Source organism: Osmerus eperlanus, chromosome 12 (genome assembly GCF_963692335.1).
Source record: "Osmerus eperlanus chromosome 12, fOsmEpe2.1, whole genome shotgun sequence".
NCBI classification, from domain to species: Eukaryota; Metazoa; Chordata; class Actinopteri; order Osmeriformes; family Osmeridae; genus Osmerus; species Osmerus eperlanus.
In genome coordinates, this window is record NC_085029.1 from 2,499,895 (window position 1) to 2,524,440 (window position 24,546).

At 47.7% G+C, this 24,546-nt stretch overlaps 2 protein-coding genes across 5 annotated transcripts; both read right to left on the reverse strand.

Annotated features, from left to right (window-relative positions):
* Positions 1–3,552: 3,552 nt before the first annotated feature.
* Positions 3,553–5,664, reverse strand: six3b (SIX homeobox 3b). The gene is made up of 2 exons (XM_062474938.1): positions 4,889–5,664; positions 3,553–4,120 (listed from the first exon to the last, which is right to left on the reverse strand). Exons 1-2 carry the CDS (start codon positions 5,578–5,580, stop codon positions 3,982–3,984), a joined length of 831 nt encoding a protein of 276 aa, XP_062330922.1. The 5' UTR covers positions 5,581–5,664; the 3' UTR covers positions 3,553–3,981.
* A 5,479-nt stretch (positions 5,665–11,143) lies between these two features.
* On the reverse strand, positions 11,144–24,244 carry ppm1bb (protein phosphatase, Mg2+/Mn2+ dependent, 1Bb). Of its 4 annotated transcripts, XM_062475428.1 has the most exons (7): positions 23,872–24,244; positions 19,433–20,275; positions 19,208–19,325; positions 15,256–15,367; positions 15,016–15,073; positions 14,108–14,433; positions 12,852–14,022 (listed from the first exon to the last, which is right to left on the reverse strand). In XM_062475428.1, exons 2-6 carry the CDS (start codon positions 20,261–20,263, stop codon positions 14,140–14,142), a joined length of 1,413 nt encoding a protein of 470 aa, XP_062331412.1. In that variant the 5' UTR covers positions 20,264–20,275; positions 23,872–24,244; the 3' UTR covers positions 12,852–14,022; positions 14,108–14,139. The 4 variants fall into 4 exon arrangements, with proteins under 4 accessions (XP_062331414.1, XP_062331415.1, XP_062331413.1 ...); XM_062475430.1 differs by lacking the exons at positions 12,852–14,022; positions 14,108–14,433 and adding an exon at positions 11,144–12,386 and having other exon boundaries at positions 23,872–24,243; XM_062475429.1 differs by lacking the exons at positions 12,852–14,022; positions 14,108–14,433 and adding an exon at positions 12,693–12,767 and having other exon boundaries at positions 23,872–24,243.
* Between the last annotated feature and the right edge of the window lie 302 nt (positions 24,245–24,546).

The following is a 24,546-nucleotide window of genomic DNA, read 5'->3' on the forward strand; positions in this document are numbered from 1 at the left end:
GCATGATTTTGAATTAGCTATCTCGCTCGCTCTCTTTCACACACACACACACACACACACAAAGATCTTTCTCACGCTTACAGTATATGACAGCTTCATGTGTAGAGATAGTTGTCCATGGGCTCAACAACAATCGTAACTTTGATAACAATCCCTCTTTAGTTGGAATCTGTGTGTTCACACAGTTCACACTAACTGTGGCCTGACCAGGCCTGTTGCCATCTGCAGGTTCAGGCATGTGTGTGTGTGTGCGTGTGTGTGTGTGTGTGTGTGTGTGTGTGTGCGTGTGTGTGTGTGTGTGTGTGTGTGTGTGTGTGTGTGTGTGTGTGTGTGTGTGAGAGAGAGAGAGAGAGAGAGAGAGAGAGAGAGAGAGAGAGAGAGAGAGAGAGAGAGAGAGAGAGAGAGAGAGAGAGAGAAAAAGAGAGAGAGAGAGAGAGAGACAGAGAGAGAGAGAGAGAGAGAGAGAGAGAGAGAGAGAGAGAGAGAGAGAGAGACTTTAATGTTCTCCATGAGAGAGAGGACAGAAAAAAACTGTAAAACCAGAAAATACTCTACTGAGAAGATCTACCAGAGAATACTTTACTGAGTTCAAGTTCAAGTCTTTTATTGTCAGATGCACAGAACAACACAAGGTCAGACTGGGCACTGAAATTATTAAGACAAGACAACGCAAGCACCTGGCATAACATAACATATAAGTACACAGAACATAAATTACATCTATGCTAAGCTTAAATAAGTAAACCTCCTAAATATACAGATACATATAAATATACAATATACTAAACCATAATAAACAAGCAGAGCTGGTTCATGCAGGGGGACGCGAGACCTAGCACGTCATTAGCAAATCGTCATCACGCGTCAAGGCACATCTTCCTGATAGGGCGGGGTATAGAGCAGGGATCCCGGCACTTGCATTGCTAGTGCGACACAGACGCTCTCGGTCTCCTGCGGCCTCCGCCTCCTCAGCCCTCCACCCTTTGTCTGGTTCTTCTTTTTTCTTCTTTCTCAGGGGGAATGCGTTCGCTGCTCTCTGCCCAGATGTCGAGACGGTGTCTCAGGAGACGGTGTCTCAGGAGACGGGGTCTCAGGAGACGGGGTCTCAGGAGACGGGGCCTCAGGAGACGGGGTCTCACTCAGTTGGCTGCGGCAGGGAGCCGCTGCGAGCACAACCATATGCCAAATCAAATATTACAATAATGTATTGTATCGTGTGGAATAAAGTATCAGTTAACAACACTACTGAGTCCTCCTGCCTGAACCTATTGCTAACCCTATAAACCTATTCTAAACTAAGTGAAGTACAGTGAAGTAAAATAGTGCAATATTACTGAAAGTGCAACCAGTAGCTGAGAAGATCTACCAGAGAATGCTCTACTGAGAAGATCTACCAGAGAATACTCTACTGAGAAGATCTACCAGAGAATACTCTACTGAGAAGATCTACCAGAGAATACTCTACTGAGAAGATCTACCAGAGAATGCTCTTCTGAGAAGATCTACCAGAGAATACTCTCTACTGAGAAGATTTACCAGAGCCCAACAGATCAGGCACACTCTCCAGGATGAGGAGTATCTGTGTCTACTACATCCAGGATCCTTCACTTACAGAACCCTCACAGGACACACTACCCAATGCAAACCTAGAGGACGCTTAAAGAACAGACGAGTGCTGCATACCACCCCCTCTGAGGAACATGGTGGAGGTGGTGTTGGGACCTGGGCATGTGTGTCAGCTGATAAAACTCACTTGTCTTCACGGATGATGTGGCGGCTGGCAGCAGGAGTTGGTTTCTTTAGGAAGTGTTCCGAAACGTTTGATCTTTGCAGAAATACACAAACATTTCCCAATTGATGGCCAGTTCATGAGACTAACACAGTGCCAGAGCAACTAAGTCATGTTTCATGGCCATGGCCAAAAAGAGGACTGTTCTTGGCTGGACAAGGCAAGCACCTGATCTTAATCTAAAGAAGAGTTCACCTAAAGAAGAGGGGTAATCCAGAAAGCTGATAGTAGACTTGTTGGCGCTCACAAACCCACCTGCAGCTCGATGTAGGGTGACCACGGAGATGGTGGTGGACCAGGCAGACTCCTGTTTCCATCCGGGGGCTGACGTTTCAGACGTGCATCTGGACAGGCTGGAATTGGCACGAAACACAGAGGCCTTCTATAAGAACATCTGGCGATATCTATAGGTTGTAGACTTCAGATTTGAGTCACTGCATGTTTGTGATACATGACCGAACATGAAATATGATGACTTCATCGTACATAATGTGAAACTGCTGGATTCGCGAGATCATGACCATAAATCCATCCTGCCACACTCCAGCTTACCTGTTTGTGTCTAAACCACAGTGGTTCAGACCAGTCCTCTAAGAATCTACTGGCAGCTCCGGGTGAAGTTAGCCCGTGATAGACAGATGGTTCATCCAAACACCTGCCAAGTATTTATATAAGTGCCTGCCTTTGTCCAAACCATCTCCAAATACAACTTCCCAGATATATGTATATGTGTAACAAACCATCTAGCAAGTCAGGTTAAATTCGTCTGGCCACCCTCCCATCCAAAATGGATCTGGTCAGACCAATCACAACTGTGTATTTGATTTAGAGCGGGTGTAATCCAATGATGTGTCATTCGTAAACAAACTACAAACTATAAACTAACCCTAAACAAGAGGACTTTTCTAGCTCTGATGCTGTATCTATCTGATTCTATTCAACTGCAGCCAGGTGGCATTTTGGTCTGGGCCCGCTGATGACACATTGGAATTTGAAAATGTGGATTGGTCTGGCGATGCCAAGCTAAACTAAATACATTCATGTAGCCTAGTTATCCAATGACTTTTGTGCTCATCATAGCCTCTGTGGTCATATAACCATACCTGTTCACATGTTTTGCTGTAACATATCTTTAATAGAACGTTACTACTGTTCAGAGGAGGTTCTATAGGCCAATTGTACTGTTAGAGGGACCAGTATTGTTGTCATATAGTTTTCTTCACTGCATTGCAGGCATTAACGGGCAAAAGAGCATGTGTATAATTATCCAGACACTACATTTAGCGGGGCCACAAGCTTGTTGTCACAGGGGCACAAACCCTCCCCCCCCCCCCGCCCCCCCTCAGAACCGCACCTGCCTGTGTTGTCTGCAAAGTGTGAAAACACTAAGGCCGTAGCGGCTCCGTGGATTTGACCCAGATGTCTCAGTCCAAGCTACTGTCACCATCCTGTGTTAAAAAACAGTATGGCATCAAACAGACTGACGTCATGAGAAAAGCCGTTTAGATAGACGCTACCTTACAACTTGTCAGTAGGCGGCGCTGTAAGCACACGGATTGAAGGTGCACCGCTAGTACTGTACTCATTACTTCACTATATTGGAGGGCTACAGTTTGAAACGTTTTTCATAAATTTCAGAAGGCTATTCAATGCCTAATTAATTCCTGAATTTTGCACAAAGGCTGTATGCACATTCAGCATGATGGATATTATTGTAGCCTAAAGAAAGACAGAACACAAACACTCATATATTAAATGTATTTATTTACATAAAATGACAACTTTTTAAAAACACAATTCAGGACAAAGACAAAATAGGGCATTTCACATATACAGGTGTTGTACTGTAGGCTAGTCTATTGTACTGTAATCTAATGTAGTCAAAGGACAGTTACAAGGAACTCATGTTCAATTTAAAACAACGACAAACAGTCCGACCACAACCGGGAGGAGAGTAAGTCAAATTGTTTATTAATCTTTAGACAAGAAGTGTATTTGGGAGGTATTGAGGATGCGCATCGCACTCAAACCAAGCCTAAAAGAGTTCCGTGTGTCCTCAATGCATGGAAACCATTTCTCTTGATCTCTCTTTCGCGGAGATAATGTGTTATCGTCTCCAGACAATAAGATAGGCTAACAACAATCAGATCATCCGCGTCCGGATGTGGTAAAGCTTGTCCGTTTTTATAAAGTCAAATGTCGAAGTCAGAGTCGCTATCCGTTACCGAGAGATGCATGTCCCCTTCCCCATGCTCCGCGCTGCCCATGGGGCTGCATTCGGTTCCCGTAAGAGCGCGCATGCCGTTGGGCCCTATCCCGTGATTTTGCAATCTGAAAGAGATGGAGAATGTTAGAGAATTAAAAAGAACATCAAAAGTAAACTAGGCCTATATTAACAAAAATCCCGGTATAGATTCTGCCTTGAATTACAAACACATTGACACTCAATCACGCGTGTTCGTGGGTCAAATGGGGCGTGCAAGCAATTAACTTTCCACACAAACATAGACCCTATAGGGAAAGGACGGAGGAAAGAGAGAGAAATGTCTAGTTTGGACCGAGATAAAGATAGGCTATGGTCTAACTTCTGACGGAGCAAAGTCCCACATTGTGCTCTTCACGAGGAAACCAAATATCTCTCCTAAATAAATATTAGACAGCATTTATTATTTCTTAGTTCAAATTATGTATTTTTAAAATTAATGTTGGCCTATAAGCTTTTTTAAAGCAATGAGCACACATTAAATGCGTTTATATCATAATTGTGAATTGCTTTATTTGACAAATACATTTTATAAGAGCATTTTTCTTCTGGCAAAATGTACATAGGCTATACTACAACTGAAAACTGGCCGCAGTTTTTCATTCATGTTGTTCCAGGATTAAACTATTTAGATGACAATTTATCCAAGTTGTTGTATAGGCAAACTATTTATTTTAGTTTTAGTTCGCCTAACATCCTAACAACAACCTATAATATGCTCAAATTTAACTCTAACGTTAAATATAAATTTAACGTTATTGACCCAATATTGTTCTGCTTTTTCATAGGCTCCTTCCGCATGGAGACCAAGGTGGTAACAGTGAAAGAGTCCTCACCTATTTTTGGCAGCGGCAGCGCGATCCCTCTGTCTCCGATTTTTGAACCAGTTTCCAACCTGGGTTGGTGTAAGCCCGGTGGCTTGCGCCAGCTCCCGTTTCTTTCCGGGGTTTGGGTACGGATCCTGCAGGTACCACTCTCTTAGAAGCCCGCGCGTGCGCTCCTTAAAGCAGTGCGTCTTCTGCTCGCCATCCCAGATGGTCCTTGGTAACGGGAACTTCTTCCGTACTCGGTATTTGTCCACTGGCCCGAGTGGCCGTCCACGTAGCTTCTCCGCCTCCCGGTAATGTGCCTCGAGCCACATGGCTTGCAGTTTGCCGTGGGAAACGCGCGTAAAGCGGTGCGTCTCCAAGATGTGATAAAGTTCACGAAAACTTCCCGTGTGATATGCGACCACGGCCCGAGCTCGCTGCACAGATTCGTGCTCTGTGATGGAGTCGCACGTACCATGAACAACCGGTAGAGACCAGAGAAAACGTGCAAGCCGCTCAATGTCCCCCGTTTCCTCCAGAGTCTCACACACACTGGCCACCTGTGCGGCAGAGAAGCATAGCCCCGGGAGAGCCACGGGAGTGCAAACTGGGGTCTCCTCCGGTGACCGAGCGCGAGGTAAGATCGTTGGCCGGTCGGTGAAGTGGGGAAGGAGGAGACGGGAGGCGGACAATAGCTCAAGCGGTGATCTGAACACCATTGGTGAACCGGAAAAAAACGGAACGGAGAAATTAGAGCGTAAGTTGCGGGTCAAGTATTTGTACTGTCTGACTGGGGCTGTGGATTCTCTCTTTCTCTCTTTAGCTTACCTGAAAGGCGGGGTGCGACACAGTGTCTCTCTCAATTGGTCACACTGCGCAGTTGTAATGATACCGCTGCCAATCACAGACCAGCAAGCGCCGCCCTTTGCACATGGGCTCTTAGTTTGGTTAGGATGCAACTGGGTCCGATCATGGACACATGTCCTACCAACACCATGACGTTTGTGGTGGTGGAGGGAGCTTGGTACTGGTAACCAAAGCTTAAGAGTCAAGATTAATAAACGATGGAATAAACGATGGAATGCAGAAAAAGTTTTTGACAGTTATTTGTTAAAATATATCAGACCAGACTGACTTTTATTGCACCTTTCATGGACCTAATATAAATCCACAAAAAATTGAGGACAGGCACTGGCACAATAACAAAAATTCTAACTTCAAAATACCCCCCCCCCCCCCCCCCACACACACACACACACACACACACGTTCACAAAGGGTACTGGTTCAGAGCATATGGCTTAGACTAGAGTGTGTTAATGCTGATTGAATATGCTTCTCTATTAGTCTAATGTTAGGTGTAGACCTATGATAATCCCAATGTGATAGAATGGAGAACGGCTTAACATCAAATTCGATTTGAAACGAGAAAAGTGATTATAATAACGGTGGACCACTTAGAGAAACATACGCTCTTTGGTCCAGTTTTCCGTCCTGCTGGAGGACCTGATGTTTGACGTTAGCCATTATGAACAGGACAAGCAGCTTAGCAAAAACACCCCATGCAGAGAGGCTGGGTTGGAGTCGACCGCTCTCTATTTGGTGACAAAGTAAAAGTGTTTTGTGTGTTTGTCTGCCTTTGTCTCTGTCTGTAAATGTGTTTTAGAGAACTGTGGAGTAGCACTTTATTGATTATCAAAGGTAAATTGCACTTACAGTAGCAGAGGTTTCAACAAAACATACAATATACCAACATTTTTGTGGGTATACTGTAAGTGTTTTAGGTTGGAAGGGGACTGTTTTAAACACATGTCTGGTGAAAAGGTAGTGAACTATATGGAAGAGGAGTGGTTGAGCTCAAAGGGTTAATGCCAATTACTCCCACAGACAGATGTCCCAGTCTGATCACCGGGCCACAGTCTGTGAGTGTGTGTGTGTGCTTGCCTTTGTTGCTGGGTGAGTAGCTGTTTCAAATGTTTTTTGTTTATTTACTGAAACGGACCACTGGGACACTGTTGTGTCAATGTTAAACTACTATACACTCCTTTCTCTCTCTCCATTCACTGTGTGTATATGTCTGTGTTAAGGCTATACTCTTACCCATTCCTTATTCTGTATGTCTCTCTTTCAGAGTGTGTATGTGTGTGTGTTTGTAACCTTGGAGATGCTACTGATGAGGAGGGGCAGGGTAGTAAAAAGGGGAGAAGGAGCAGGAGCAGGAGAAGAGGAGGGTGACAATCAACACAACCAAAACAAGCAGAGGAGCAAACTGAAAACTTTAGTGGATTCCTCTCCCTCCGTATCTCCCCTCCTTGTTCCTCTAGACAATGCGCCCAGGTCCTAATGAACCCTTTAACTAACCCTTGTGACCTAACACTTCACTAAGTGGGCCTCTTAAGCCCTCCAATTTTAACCCCTGATCGGTTCCAATGAGGATCTTCCCCCTCAGTCTGCTCACAATCCCCTCGTTAAGACGCTCTCACTTCCTGTGTGTGCTGTTGTGCTTTTGTGCTCGGACAAGATGCTCGACAGGTTTTTGTTAGGGTAGGAATGGAAAGAGAGAGAGAATGAAGAGTCTGGGAGGCCTGAAAGCAGAGGAGAGGAGAGGGAGCAGGGTAAGAGGGTGAGCAGTGAGGTGAGAGCCCCAGAGCCCGCTGCTGGTCAGATACAGCTGCTGGTTAAACATAGCTGCTGGTTAGATAGAGCTGCTGGTCAGATAGAGCTGCTGGTCAGATAGAGTTGCTGGTTAGATAGAAATGCTGGTTAGATAGAGCTGCTGGGTAGACAGAGCTGCTGGTTTATAGAGCTGCTAGTTAGACAGAGCTGCTGGTTATTTAGAGCTGCTGGTCAGATAGAGCTGCTGGTCAGATAAAGCTGCTAGTTATACAGAGCTGCTGGTCAAATAGAGCTGCTGGTTAGATACAGCTGCTGGTTAGTTAGAGCTGCTGGTCAGATAGAGCTGCTGGTCAGATAGAGCTGCTGGTCAGATAGAACTGCTGGTCAGATAGAACTGCTGGTTAGACAGAGCTGCTGGTTAGATAGAGCTGCTGGTCAGATAGAGCTGCTGGTTAGACAGAGCTGCTGGTCCGATAGAGCTGCTGGTTAGACAGAGTTGCTGGTCCGATAGAGCTGCTGGTCAGATAGAGCTGCTGGTTAGACATAGCTGCTGGTTAGACAGAGCTGCTGGTTATATAGAGCTGCTGGTTATATAGAGCTGCTGGTTAGAGCAGCTGGTTATATAGAGCTGCTGGTTAGATAGCTGGTTAGACGCTAAATGTGAATTTACTGATTACAGTACATTAATTTCTCAGATATCTCACAAGAACATTCTCATCGATTTCCCTCATTTACAGATAGTTATGGGTGCAAGTTACAATGTCTTTCACATTGTCTAGTAGTCACTCACAGCTGAATCAGAGCAACATCTCTCCACCACACAAAAGCACCATACAAACACACACAAAAACATGTACAGTGTACCTGTAAACAAAAAACATCAAGATTATAATAATGAGATATTCAGTTCTAATACAGCATCATCCTACTGGACATTGCGGTAGGTTATAATGTGTGGACCAGATGTTGATGCTGTAATTAAATCATTATCCTGTGATCTGCAGATATCACATCATCGCTGGGGTTGTTTTTAATTACTCTGTGTGTATGTGACAAACATAACTGACCTGACAAGCAAACATACCCACAGTCAAAAATACAAACAGCTGGACAACAACACAGGCGCACACACACACACACATACACACACACATACAGCTGTTTAGCTGAAGGCAGGTTGTTCTGAGAGAGAAAGATGATGAAAGTAGGAGAGAAAAGGTGGAAGGCAAAGTGACAAAGTGGGTTTTGAGAAACAAAGATTTCCCCATGGTGATTATTACTGGAACAACTATGGCATTCTATGCATTCACATGCTCCAAATGTCAAGAGGTCTTGAGAGATTTGGCGAAAGACCGACGAGAGAAGGTTTCGTGCCGTATGTATTTAGCTGGTTGTTTATAAGGCTTAATCCTATTTCTTGGAGCAGCATCTGCTAGTGTTGGGAAACAGAAAAAGGCAGAAGAAGGAGAAGCAGTGATGAGGAGAGACGTGAGCGTGATGAGGAGAGAGTTGAGCGTGATGAGGAGATAGGTGAGCGTTATGAGGAGAGAGGTGAGCGTGATGAGGAGATAGGTGAGCGTGATGAGGAGAGACGTGAGCGTGATGAGGAGAGAGTTGAGCGTGATGAGGAGAGAGGTGAGCGTTATGAGGAGAGAGGTGAGCGTGATGAGGAGATAGGTGAGCGTTATGAGGAGAGAGGTGAGCGTGATGAGGAGAGAGGTGAGCGTGATGAGGAGATAGGTGAGCGTTATGAGGAGAGAGGTGAGCGTGATGAGGAGAGAGGTGAGCGTGATGAGGAGAGACGTGAGATGAAGAGAGAGGTGAGATGAGGAGAGAGGTGAGCGTGATGAGGAGAGAGGTGAGCGTGATGAGGAGAGACGTGAGATGAGGAGAGAGGTGAGCGTGATGAGGAGAGACCGTGAGCGTGATGAGGAGAAACGTGAGCGTGATGTGGAGAGAGGTGAGCGTGATGAGGAGAGAGGTGAGCGTGATGAGGAGAGAGGTGAGCGTGATGAGGAGAGACATGAGATGAGGAGAGAGGTGAGCGTGATGAGGAGAGACGTGAGATGAGGAGAGAGGTGAGCGTGATGATGAGAGGTGAGCGTGATGTGGAGAGAGGTGAGATGAGGAGAGACGTGAGCGTGATGGAAGTGAGACGGAACAAAAGGATCAAGTTTGAAACGAGAGGAAAAGACACCACTCACACAGCAGAGGTCAGGTGGGCTGGAGAGAGGGGTGGGAGGCGGGAGGAGGAGGCATTGGTCAGTGAAATTGGAGGTGAACGTTGAGTCTGTCCTGTCTGGTGTGGGTCTGCATAATCCAGTCTAATCTGCTGCGTGTTTAACCCATCTGAGCAGCGAGAGATGGATTATCCCTCTGACAATGGCCTCTCGCTCATCTGCTAAATTACTCCACTCAAAATCATATGCTGCTCCTGACACACACACACACACACACACACACGAGCGCCAGTTCCCTCAGTCGACCGGTCATGTGTTCAAACCCTCATTTTCTGTCCTGAAATTATGATCAGAAAAAGCAGATCCAATGTTTGAAGGTGTGCATAGAAGCTTGTAAACTTGCATGTGTTCTTCCTGGAGATTTCCCAGAACTGCCATGGAAACTCAGGGCCTCACAGCTCACAGTCACTGGAAATGAATGACATCGGAAGAGAGTGGGTGGATGAGAGGAGGGAGTGAAGGTGAGGAGCAGTGATGAGAAAACCTACACAACAAAACAAACTCCAGCAGCAGGTTCTCTATGAGAGTGAGGATCAAGGTGTGTGACACCAGGTGGAACATCTCAGGGGACAACGGCTTCAACCATCTTATTCTCTTTCAAAATGAAGACCAACCATGAGACCAGTGCCTGCAGCTAAATAATGACTGTCTATGAAAGTGTGAATGCAGCGAGTATGTGTGCACCTGCATATTTCTGAACAAAAGCATGCGCAAGGGCACAAAGCATCCGTTCTCATCACCAGGCATCCACAGTGCAAGCACTCCTGTCGACTGAACGGAGATGTGATAAATGGTTTCAAGGTTGTGGAAAGACTTCGATCTAACCATCTATTCAGGACATTCAAGGAAGAAGTGTGTGGAGTGTGGGCTGTGGAGAAGACGAGAAAGGGGGTGGAAAATGAGGGAGAACAGGGCAGATGTCAGGGTAACCACCATCTTGTTTCATTGTCCCACTCGTCTCTCTACAGATGTAAGCATTTCTGGAATGGCCCCAAAAATATTTTGTTTGTTTCCTTGACATTTAGTGTCCTTCCAGGAGCTGCTTTGCCAGGATGGACTGAAATGTCAGAGGGGAGGAGTAACCCATCATTAAATCAAGCCCCACCACCCCCGCCCCCACCAAACATACACACACACTGCCTGTAATCCCCTAATCTCCCTGCAGATTGAGAACACCTTCAAGATATATGATTGTGATGGGAGATTATGATCAAATTATGTTGAGGGTGGATTAGAAGGGGAGGCCCCTCTCTGGTCCACCACCGACACAGGCTGGAGACACAGACCCCAGTGGAGGAGTCTCACTCATCCCTGATGTGGACACACTCCCTCTATTAAGAACCCTGGAGGGGGAGTGGTTGACCGTTCAGATCTGCTCTCTGACAGTCAACAAACACACAGTCATTGACAGACACTCTGACCACTGGTCCTTGGCAGGTATTTTATTTCATATATAGACGCTTTCTGTAATCAAATGTGAGTGCAATCAAACAACAGCAAATACAAACATTACCAATGCAGTCTGAGAACCAGGAAACACAGGGTTAAACTGGAAGCCTGTGGCAGGGGGCCCCTTGGCCCCCTGATGTTGGTGGGTGGGGAGTAGCTGGGGGGAGGGGGGGGGGGGTCAAGAGGGCTTGAGGCTGTTAACCATGACAGAATCATCCCATCAAGCCCTCCCTTGCCCTCACATAGTCCAAAAGGTTACTTCCCATTCAGTTGACTTTGAACAAACTAGAGAATATTGAAGACCCCCGCACCCTTTCTTAGAACTCTCTTCCCATACCTCAGTCCAGACAGCGCTCTCTCACCGCGCCATCTTACCCACTAACTCTTCTCTCTCCATCCCGGCCCTGCGCCAAGAGTTTTCATTTCCCCTTTCCTCCTCATTACCATCATCAAACAGAAAAATATACATTTAATCAGAATTTCAATCAACAGCAGGAGCCAATCAGAGTCCAGAGATCTGCAGATGAGATCCGTTGAGGCTTGTGGCGCCAAGCGGAGGGGGCTGGTGGGGGTTAAAGAACTATGAACATGTAGAACCCAAGTCCTTGTGTGCCCCAGGATGGAACAACACATGTGTGCAGGGTGCAGGTTGTGTGTAAGGTTGTAATGTGTGTGTGTGTGTGTGTGTGAACGGTGGAGCGAGGGCTGGTATGTCAGGCAGCACAGTCCTGGAGCTGAACAAGGAGCAGAACCACAAAGTTACCGACCCCCCCCCCCAACCTGCTCCTCCAAGCACATGTAGCACGCACACACGCACACACGCACAGAGTTGCCCCGCACGGCTTGTGAAGTCAGGTGATCACTGTCAACAACATCCCAAAAAAAAGGAGAAAAAAAAGAGAAAAAAAAAAAACACAAAAATTAACTCAATGGTAAAAATCATCTCTACCATTACGATGCTTCAGTTCTTTAAATTTTTAACATTTCCGAAAAGAGATTCCTCCTGGTTTAAGCAGAGTGTGTGTGTGTGTGTGTGTATGTAGTCCCCTGCCACACAAACATACGCACACATACACACACACACTCCAACACAACATCCCCATGTGGAGAGAGGGAACATTGCCCAATGGAGACACTCCTCCTCTGGGTGGCTGCACCAATCGAAGGAGGAGACGGGGGTCGTTACCATGGCTACCAGGGGTCCTCTAAGTCAGCAGCGCTCTGAGAGAGAGAAGAGGAAGGGAGAGAGAGGAAAGGAGAGAGCGGGAGAGAGGGGAAGACAGTGGAAGACAGAGAGAGAGACAGAGAGAGATCAAAGTTTAATCATGCATACTGGCCCACGAATGGGAAGCATGTCAAAATGTACAGGGTCCCTTCTTGGCGTTCTGTGTGTTCAAGTTGAGCAGAAGTTAAGCTGGGACGGCTCTGGTTTACTCTACCCTGCTCCACCAGCCCCGCCCCACCCCACCAGTAGGACTGCCAGGGCTCCTCCCCCCACTCACCTGGCAGATAGACAAACACTGCTAGAAGGGGGAGCGCATCTCAATAGTTTATGGAGCTGTCCTGTCCTAGGCTCCTCTCCTCCACAGTCACGCAGTAGAACTGGACGGGTGGAAATACAGCCCTCCATCAGCCATCTCCCTGCATGCACTCACACAGCTCTACCAGCTGTGGCTACACCACGCAGGCTCTCAGCTGGGGACTAGAGCTACATAGGGGCAAGACCAGGAGGAGCGCAGGAGGACATGGCTATGGTTCTAACCAGCTCTGGTCATCACCTACAGGAGGACATGGCTGGGTCTATCCATGACCAGCTCTGGTCATCACCTCACCTAACTCCCTCTAGCTCCGACACAACTACACAGGAACACACCATGACCATGAAGCAACTGCAACACAGACATGCCCAGGGAGAGGGTCGCCATGGTAGCCAGTCTCATACAACCCAGTGGACACGACAGACAGACATGTAACCCAATCACTCGCACATCAAAGTTCTGGAGCTCCAATGCTTTATTTGAGGGTTTGTTGCTTACATTGAAACGCATTGAACTGCTTAAACATACAATGCATGTACTGGGATAAGAAAAGGAATCATAAACTGGTCTCAGACTCACACACCTTACAGTTTAACGCCCAGTTCATATCAAGACGAGACAACACAGTAGTTAGTATATTTTTGCACCTCTGAGAGCACCTGCCAAACTACAATTTTTATAGATTTGTTGTTGTTGTAAACAACTAATTTGCTGATTTCCAAATGTTCTAGATACATTCTTAGACGGGGCAGGGTTTAACCACAACAAATCTCTTTGCTACTGCTCCATAAAAATGCTCGGAGCTGTCTCCGAGAAATATGCAGTAGATGAAACAGGATGGGAAGACTGGAGACTGGTGCTTATACAGCAGAGATGATAGGTCCCATCTGAAGCCATTTGTACAGGTCATTCTGGGATGTCTTCCCAAACACACAAAGAATGGTCCGGGAACAACCCAACCCACTCTTGTAGTCTCCACTCAGGTTGACCCCCCCCATGACTATAAAGCCCAGAATGCACTAAAAACACTTCATCGGCAAAACCCAAACCCTTTAGGGAAAATATACACTGAGCTCCCAATTACGGCGAGTGTCATTTCCTTACATAAACACACACACACACACACACACACACACACACACACAGTGGGGGTGGTGGTCTATGTTTGTGCAAGTTGTTGTGCTAGAGACAGAGCTTGTGTCCATGTGGTCTCCAGGTCCAGATGCTACATGGTCTTCACCAGGGTTGGTCGTTCTCTGTCGTGTGGGGTCCCTACATGGAGGTGGGGGAGAGGCTGGGTGTGGGGTCCCTACATGGAGGTGGGGGAGAGGCTGGGTGTGGGGTCCCTACATGGAGGTGGGGGAGAGGCTGGGTGTGGGGTCCCTACATGGAGGTGGGGGAGAGGCTGGGTGTGGGGCTGAGGGGTGGGCGGAGGCTCAGGCAGAGGAGGGGGCGGGCTGGTCTGCGACTGTGGGGGCGGGCACGTCTTCACCGGTTGGGGCGTCGGGCGAGGGAGGGGGTGAGGGGGGCGAGGCGGGGCGCTCTTGGTCCTGGCTGGGCGGGCTCTCCTGGTTGCCGGGCAGCCGGTAGGAGCTCAGGGCCTCCTCCAGCACCGAGCGGTACTGGCCACGGTGGTGCAGGCGGAACTGGCGCAGCGCCTCCAGAAGGTGGCCCGCCGGGCCGCCCTCCTCGCTCTCCTCCTCGCCTGCACCGCCTCCCCCCGCGCAGGCCTGGGGCGACACGCCACCGTCAGACACACACACACGGACTAACCCTGGCCAGATTTGGGATACTTCTCAAGGAGTGACCAGCCCAGACACTCAATTCACCCAGGAACATGGCACACACACAACCAGCCACACCACACAGTCTATTGTTAAACTAGACACACACACCCTGCTAAACTATACAAACAGCATGTTTTGGGGAGGTCAGGTGCATGGTTGTCCCAGTGGCAGTAAGAGGATGTGTTCTACCGGGCTCTCGTACTGTCCAGTTCTACAGGCTCTCGGAGACAGAGGCTCAACACCCCAGGCTGCCATGGTGTTAAGGCCATGGATGGAAAAGATGTTTAGTGTCGTTTCTACAGTCGTCATTTTTCCTCGTTTCATGTCACAACATGACAATTTCCAGACAGACGGGCAGACAGACAGAGACAGACAGACAGACGGGCAGACAGACGGGCAGACAGACGGGCAGACAGACAGACTCCTCTCACAGCCGTGTGTGGGCTGAAGCAGGCTGCCAGTCTGAAGCTGATGGAGGGGGCGGGGTGGGGCTGTGGGTGTGAGAGGTCAGAGGGATCAACTCACCCCTTCCTCTTCTCTATGGGGGTTCAGCTTGTTGTACACAGCCTCGATTACACTGCGCCTGGGAGGACACACACACACACACACACAGGTCAGCCAACACACTGCTTCTAAGGAGGAAAACCAAGGTACAGCATGCTTGATTCATGAGGTCATGGGAGTCTGATTGGCAACAAAATAAAAGGATGTGAGAGCGTGCGTGAGTGTGTGTGCGTGTGAGTGTATGTGGGTGTGTGTATTTACTTGCTGGCCAGGCCTCCTCCTGGTGGGAGGTTGCTGATGTTCTCAGTGGCGATGTTCCTCAGGACAGACACCAGGTCAGGGAGCCCCTCTTCCCCACAGCCACCCAGCAGCTCTACGGAGACACACACACGCACACGCACACACACACCGTCACAGAGTGTGTGTGTGTCTGTCACCTCCGTGTCTCCCTGGCAGCTTTGGGAGGGAGGGGCAGGCCAGACTGGGGGAGTTTTGCTTAAGGGGAGTGGAGTGGGTCAAGGCATCGATAATTGTCTACAGGAAAAGGGTTTTTAGGTTGTCAATTGGAATCTGGCAGTGTGAGAATACAAAAAAAGAATTTCTATGGGTTTTTGTGTGTTTATGAGAGTGAGTGAGTGGGAATGAATGACATGCATGTGTTTGGAGAGAATGTGTGTGTGTGTGTTAGGAGTGGAACGGTACATGTATTCGTACCGAACGGTACAGGCGTCACGGTTCGGTGCATGAAATTACACGGAGAATACACAGTATAAAAATTAATAAAACTTGCGTGCAAATTAATTAATGTTATGCAGAACTACTGTTAGATACTCGTGTTCTTTAGTGACATCTAATCTGCAGCTTTGAAGCTCTGATTGGCGCCGCCGTGAGTCAGATAGGCTAGCTAGCAGCACTAAGGACGAGTATGGCGAGTGGTGGCGACCCACGAGAGATAGAGGACCCGCCGGCCTCTTTAAGATGGCAAGTTTGGGAAAACTTTGGTTTCCCATCCAGTTACAGTAGTACAGGCGAGAGAGTGGTGGATAAGACAAGCACTGCGTGTCGGCGTTGTTCAGCAGTTGTGGGCAGTGACATGCCAGGGCTCTAGAGTGCGACCAAATTGGTCGCACTATGCGACCAAAATGTGTACGGGTGCGACTAAATTTTTTCCTAGGTCGCACCGGTGCACCTAACCTCCTCGCATCCGCTGTCTCTCCAAAAACTAAGCGTTTGTTATCCTAAAACGGAACTGACACTCATGGTTGGATCATATCGTGGTCTAAACCAATCAGAGACAGAGATGGGGCGGGTCTTTGCCTCTGATTGGCTGTGGTCCAGATATTCCTGTAGCTCCATGCTGTGTGATTGAAATTACGACCTGAGCACCAGAGAGTCAGTTTAGCAGACCTGGGCATTGTATGGCCCGCGGGCCATAACCGGCCACAGGCTGTCTCAATCCGGCCCACGTGAGGTAAATCAAAAATTTAAAATAAATAAATGTGTTGAGCGGTAGTAAATATGTAGTCCTAAAAGACTACAGGCGATCAGGCGATTTACATATGTGCGCTTGCGCAACCTCACCGACAGGAGAGTTAGCTGTTGGTTAGCCCTCAAAAATGAAAAACTTTGCCACTGATTAACTTTTAACAAGACATGGACTTCTAAGTATCTGTTTACTGAGGTCAAAGTGAAAGCTGTGAAGAAAAAAAACTAACGCGGACATAATAAGAACTTGCCTGATTCAGTGGGCGCGGGCTGATGGTTTGCTAGTTGAACTGCAGACCCTGATCATTACCTGTCAGCTGTCCTTCGCATATCCACCTCAGACATTCAGGCAGATTTCGATGCACTTGTTCAAGCCCACTGGATTTCTCTCACAGAACAAAATGAACTGAAAAAACGTATTGCTTTTTGTATAAAGTTGATAAATTCCACATCTTTAACATACTGCAAAACAACTTTTCAGTGTTTGTGAAGATTAACTGGTTACAAATAAAATGAAACACTGTTTTTTATACTGTTTATTACTTCTATAATCTTTCCTATTTGACCTACACCAAAATCTAAAATATTTAGAGTCAGATGGCTGAGCGGTTAGGGAAGCGAGCTAGTAATCAGAAGGTTGCCAGTTCGATTCCTGGCCGTGCCAGTTGTGCCCTTGGGCAAGGCACTTCACCCTACTTGCCTCAGGGAGAATGTCCCTGTACTTACTGTAAGTCGCTCTGGATAAGAGCGTCTGATAAATGACTAAATGTAAATGTATATAAATATTTACAGAATATCCTTATTCTTCTGATAACCAGTAGCAGCTAATCAAAATATATACTTTACTGCTTTTTACAATGGGAGAAAATGAATAGTGAGCAAATTGATGAGGCCCTCCAACACATTTCAGGTTTCTCATGTGGCCCCTTGTAAAAATGAATTGCGGACCCCTGAGTTACGAAGCTGGGCCATGGAGCTAACGCATGGAGCTAGGATTTTGAGTGTGGCAAGATGATTTAGCCTAGGCCATAGGGCAAGAAGGCCAAATTACAGGTGTTGGCCATCTGAAGGGCATGAGACAGCAAGGTGGGACCTGCTATAAGACTTTGAGCCATGAAATGTTAGGTCTCAGTTCAGGGAAGCACTTTTAAACTGTAGCACTTTCTATTTTGAAATGTTTTATTTTGCTTAAAATGTTTTAGTTTGGTAGCTCAGTGAAGCACTTAAAATATATTTATATATATATATATATATATATTATATATACAGTATGATTGTGCTTCAAATAAAAAAAATATTTACCTACACCTTATTCTTGTTTAAGATCATGTACATAATATATATGAATGTATATGGAGCGTGATAAAAAGGTGACCTTGAAATTGTGGCGACGCAAGGAAAAATTTGGGTGCACCTAAATTTTGTGCTGGTGCACCTAAATAAAAGTTAGGCGCACCAGTGCAACCAAGGCAACAAGTTAGTCTGGAGCCCTGCATGCAGTCTGGGTAGGCAAGGTAGAGGCACTGCCTACCCTGCCAAAATTCAAACGTAAAAATGTTTATTCTTGTGATTTATATATGCAATATGTGTGTTATTCCAATTGTTTAGACGTTACGATGACAAATGTAGCAGTTACGCATAATCAAATACAAAAATAAGCAGTGCTTTTAATGTCCGTTCACTGCGGACGACAAGCAAAAAACTCCATTGCGCACTTCAATCCTGTATTCTTCAAAATGTACGTTGAAAAGCACAACTCTGCTGTGCCTTTGCACATAAATATCAGTGTTTCCCCTCCCATTATATTAGGGGGGCGGGGCCCCCCTCCCCCCCCTGGAAGGTCAGGTTAAAAAGTTATTTTTTAACCTATACACCTATATATATATATATAGCGCCCGATCACAAAATAAGTCATTGAAGGTTACCTTTCCTATAGCTTGCTCTCTTATTAAACAAACTAAATGGCCTTATGTTATTTATCTTATTGACACAAAGGCATGTCATTTCTGTCTGTACATGGTCGCCGTCGCCGCCCCAAAAGCTGTAAACCTAGGGGAAACACTGAATATGTTATGCCAGTAATCACCTACGTTACGTATCAAACATGGACCATTTAAAATCGAGATATTACTGGACATTTGCGCAGCTAACGTCATTACAACAGCTACATTGTAAGCGTAATCCCCGCAAAATTCAAGTCAAAATGACAGCAGCGGTGTCTGCCGATAAATTTGGTAATCTGACTTTCATAACTCAGTGCCTGTCCTCTTACTGACGTCACCGCACGTGGTTGCGGGGTATGTGAGTGGAAATACATGTAACATGCTAACGCATACAAAGCATCTGGCGTGTGCTAAATGACTAAAAATATCCAACGCCATAACCCAGGTGTGCCAATCACTGGAACGAGACAAAAATAATAATAATTCTACTCCTCCCTACAGTGCTTAACCAGCCATTAGATACACATACAAATAGGGCCAAATAAATTACTGACGCAATCGGAATTGACGTCATCTTCAATGCTCCGTATTCACTCATAGAGGAACCTGGTTTGTTTTGCTTTTCCCTCCGTTGTACCGAACCGTGATGTCTGAACCGCGGTATGAACCGAACCGTGACTTCAGTGTACCGTTCCACCCCTAGTGTGTGTGTGTGTGGTGTGTGTGTGTGAGAATGAAAGACATGCGGGGGTTTGGAGAGTGTGTGTGTGTGTGTGTGTTCTCACCCTCGACGCGAGACTCGAGGTACTTGTCCAGTTCCTCCTCCTTCTTCACAGCCTCTTCAGACACCTTGGGGGCGCCGGGCAAACACACCAGCACCACGCTCATGTTGTCCCTGCTCCCCTGGACGCCACGCAGACACCACAACAGCCTGTTACGCCTCGTCTACAGGCCTAAGCTGTCTGTGTGTGTGTGTGTGTGTGTGTGTGTGTGTGTATGTGTGTGCTTACCTTGTGCAGGCAGGTGTCCACCACGGCGTTGCACACCTTCTCCAGGTCGTCGCACACCTGTAGCCGCGAGCGCACAAACTCGCACAGCTCCTCGTTGGACATGACGTCCCAGATGCCGTCACAGGCCAGCACCACAAACTCGTCTCCCTGGGCGGCGCGCTCCATCACGCACACCTCGGGCTCGGGGCTGACCAGCTGCTCCGTGGGGCCCTTCCCGTCCACGCACTTGTAGTCGTAGTCGCCCAGGGCGCGGGACACGGCCAGCGAACCGTTGACCCTCTGGATCATGACGGAGCCGCCGGCGTTCTGGATGCGCTCCTTCTCGCGGGGGTTGCAGGGCTTGTGGTCCTGCGTGGAGAAGCCCACCCGGCCGTCACGGCTCAGCACGGCCCTCGAGTCGCCGCAGTTAATGAAGTAGAGGTGGGTGGGGCTGAGGAGCACGCCCACCGCCGTGGAGCCGCTGCGGTCCAGCCCCTGCCGCAGGTCCGAGAAGCTGCGCATGTACTCGTCGATCTTCAGGAAGCCCGAGCGGATACCATCCTTCACGCCGTCCACCGCCCCCGCCCCGGGGCTGAACTGCGCGCCCCCGGTCAGGATGTGCTCCAGCAGGTGGCCCGAGCAGTAGTTGGCCACTCGCGAGCCGGCGTGGCCGTCGTACACGGCGAAGAAGGACCAGTCGGTGAGTCCGTGGGGCAGCCCCACCACGGCTGTGTGGGCATCCTCCATCTCCACCCGCCAGCCCTGCATGGAGCTCAGGCCGTAGCGGAGGCCGTTGCCCTCGCCGTGGGCGCAGTGCTTCTCCGTCTTGGGTTTGTCCAGGAACGCGCCCATTGCTGCCTACACCTGGGGAGGCGTGGAGAGAGACACAGAACAAGTAGTTTGAGATGTCAGTTACATGCTGTAGTCACTGATTGATACATTCTACTCCATCTACAGAGAGGTTCTGGGAGGATACACGGTACCACCTCCACCAAGGTCATCAGTGAACAAGAGACAACTCCTGCCCATCCAATAATCTCAGATCTACACCCCTGCCCTACTACAGGACCAGGAGTACGGTGGGGGGGGGGGGGCGGGGGGGGGCACTTGAGGGCTTGTTTGTTTGACCAGCTGGTGCCAAGCTAGTGATGCTGACATCACCACGGGGCATCAGGGCTGTGTGACGGACAGGAAGCATCTCCACAGAGCTCTGCTTCACAGCCGCTGACGGCCTCACAGAGCACACCTTGACTGGAACACCAACTATTCCAACACACACGCACTTTTCTTTGAAGTAACCTAAACACTTCCTCGGCTCTTGTGTTACTGCGTGGGCCACACCAAGCACGCTGCCGGCTGGCCAGCACTTTCCAGAGGCCTCAACTTTAGAGAGCAGCACGAGAGGAAGGTCTCCCCAGTCATGTGACCAGAGCAGCAGTCCTTAATCACTTCCCTCACCAGACACACAGGACAGAATCATGTCCCTCACCATCCACACAGGACAGAATCACGTCCCTCACCATCCACACAGGACAGAATCACATCCCTCACCATCCACACAGGACAGAATCACGTCCCTCACCATCCACACAGGACAGAATCATGTCCCTCACCATCCACACAGGACAGAATCACGTCCCTCACCATCCACACAGGACAGAATCACGTCCCTCACCATCCACACAGGACAGAATCACGTTCCTCACCATCCACACAGGACAGAATCACGTCCCTCACCATCCACACAGGACAGAATCATGTCCCTCACCATCCACACAGGACAGAATCATGTCCCTCACCATCCACACAGGACAGAATCATGTCCCTCACCATCCACACAGGAGAGAAGTGTACTCTCCCCCTACACTCTTACACACACACACACACACTCACTTTTAAACACACATACACTCTTACACAGGCACTCCCACACCCTTACACACACACTCTCTCTCTCTTACACAGGCACTCACACTATTACACACACAATGACAAGCATGTGCCCAAAAAAGGCTGGTAAACGCAAGTAGTGACTCCAGCTGGCCTTAATGGAATGAGTGTGTGTGGGTGCGTACACACGCACGCGTGTGTGTACGCAAGTGCACAGTGTCATGCCACTTGCGCAGTCCTGTGTCTCTGAGAAACACACACGGGTCTATTAATACCCCTGCGGTTTGGATTTCAAGCCTAGGGTGAGAGGGGTCACCCCATTCATACCTCCACCATGCTGCCACCCTCGCCGGTGTCAAACTCTACGACGCTAGCCTATCCCTCCCTCCCTCCCACAATCCCTCCCTCCCTCCCACTATCTCTCCCTCACTCCCATCCCTCCCACTATCCCTCCCTCCCACTATCCCTCCCTCCCACTATCCCTCCCTCCCTCCCACTATCCCTCCCTCCCACTATCCCTCCCTCCCACTATCCCTCCCTCCCACTATCCCTCCTTCAAGGAGTGAGCGTGCATGCTGAGGTGTGTGTATGTCATCTGTTGTGTTCGGCAGCAGTGATCCTCTCTAAAAATAAAACAAACATACTGGTGTTGCCTAGCGACCTTCCGCTGCAAACACCCAGGTTGAGCTTCATTCAGCAACATCCTTGGTCTGACGTGCACACGCACACAGAGTTCTACTGACAGAATAGGGTAGTTGCATCACCCAGCTTTTACAACACAGCAAAAGACTGTAAGGACATTCGCAAACACATGGAATTGCTGGTGGAATCTACAAGAAACTATCTATTGACGTCCACTTGACTAGTGACTAGTCAAGTGGACTAACTAGTGAAACTAATATGGGCTCTCTCAATCCAAAGAGTTTCACTGAAAACCTAAGTTTATATTGTACTCTCGACCACTCAACCATCGAAACTGCCGTCATTCATTTCTCTCAACCACAGGACGAAACCAGACACCCCCCTCCCCACACACACACACGCCAAGAACCACTGGCTCTTCAGAGGGAAGTGGAGGTCAGCGATTGCGTAATGCTACTGTGTGCCTGGGTTCAGCTCTGTGGTCACACACACACCCTAAATATGCCCTCACACAAATCAAGACCCTGGGCTCCAAAGAAGCCAAGCAACACCTGACTCACACGTCCACCTCTCGTGATCATGTGACCCGGGATGGCAAACAGATAAGGTTTGTCTTAAGTGGCACACGAGCCTACGCCCTGACACACCCACCTTCAGCAGACACTGCCGTGCCCGTGTGAGCGACCCCAGCCGTCACACACACTTGTCACATCACAGCTGTCCCTCCAGTAGAACTGTCACCCCCCCCCCTCTCTCTCTCTCTCTCTCTCTCTCTCTCTCTCTCAATTGTCATGAAACACCCTAATCACTTGATCAGAGCTGGGGTCAAAATCCATGCTGTCACACTGTAGGTCACCTGCTTAGTTTGACCCTTAATCTTGCAGGGGTTACAGTTCACCATATTCTAGCTAACATTGCGTTAGTGTCACTTAATCCCACCTGTGATATTCTTAAATTTCACTGACTAGGTGTGAAGAGCATGGTGTTTAGCAAAATGTGTAGAACCACGATCGTTTTCTAATCGTACAACTGGAAGGAAATGGAAGATCTCTGCATTCTTTTTTTTTCCCCTTTTACAAATTTGGTTTAAACAAACGAATCTATTAAATGAGCATGTGATCGTGCTAACAATATCAGAAGCTAAACAAGTTTAATTCTATTCTATTTGCGGATGAAGACTCCATGGTCGTCAAAACCAGTAAATAGCAAGAGTTGGTGTCTTAACTAGCCAATTTGATTTGGGAGGGGGTACGTTACAGATTACATAATCCCATGAACCATGCTAATATTACGGTTGATCCGATTGGATTATTTCTGACGCGCGCAGTTGTTTGTTGACTGCGCTACACTGCAGACAGCCAAATGCAATAAACGCTATGATTACGCATAATGTCAGTCTGTGCGTCCATAAAAATCTAACCAACTAGCTGGATTGAAATGGCATCTGTGCAGTGAGCTAGCAACACCATTCCTCCAGATGCATTTACAAGTTGTTAGCTATCTAGCTAAAGCAACAATAATAGCCACTAGCTAGCCCCCGACGTCCGGCTGAGACAGGGGTTTGTCTAATCCCTGGAAGAAGAAAAAACACATTTTATGAAGTTTGAAAGATTATAAAACCATGTAGGTAGCTGAAGTAAAACCCAGAGAGATATCAGCAATGTATTGTGGATCAATTGACCTGTTAGCTAGAGCTAGGTACGTGTGTACATTCCTAATTCAATACGTTAACTATTCAATTGCACGCACCGTTCCATTGCATTTCCAGACATTAGACTGGTCCTGGCCTTACGAGTAGGCCTTACTCGCTAGCCACTTTAGCAAGCTAGCTAAATCTAACAGTATTGTTAGCTAGATATCTATCTAATGTAACGCTAGCTATCTGGCTAAGAGTGTGTGCGTCAAATAGTCTTCGCATCAATACTTACGTTTTCTGGATGTAATTACAAATATAGTTTCAATTCGCTCCCTGGGTGTTATCTTTCGTATATATGTAGCTAATGTTAGCTACCTAGCTAGCTATCTCGTTATGTTTCCTTATTTGACAAAAATAAGCGAGATTGGCCTCAGATGAGCGGCGATAATTCCTTTCTCGGCGGTTCCCTGCTTGGATGGCGTTGGTTTTTACGCATGTTTGACACCAATGATGTTCCTCACAACAAACTTAAACAATTCTGTGTATTCGAAAGAATTGTTGACGGTCCGAATTAGTTATATTAGATAACACAAATAAATATCGCACTTTCGTCCATTGAAAGGCCAGCTATCCTTCGACTTTGGGTACTGAACAAGGGGAGGTGCTGATTTGAGTATTTTCTCGGTGGTTGGTCAGATATTCGTACCATTACCTACATCGATTGGACATTGTTACTGCCAATCACCTGTACCCCTGTTCGAAACAACCACTTCATTGGTTAATGTCATCCCTCTAACCTTCTGACGTTAGGCAAGGGTACACTCGTTTTGCTGTGCGGGTTGAGAGGGCGGCGTACAAGCAAGGAAAGTTTGTGTAAACAGATTCTCAAAGCAACACCTTATAGTTCAGTATTTAATATGGATATCCCCGAATATGACACACATGGAATTGAATCAAAGGAACTCAG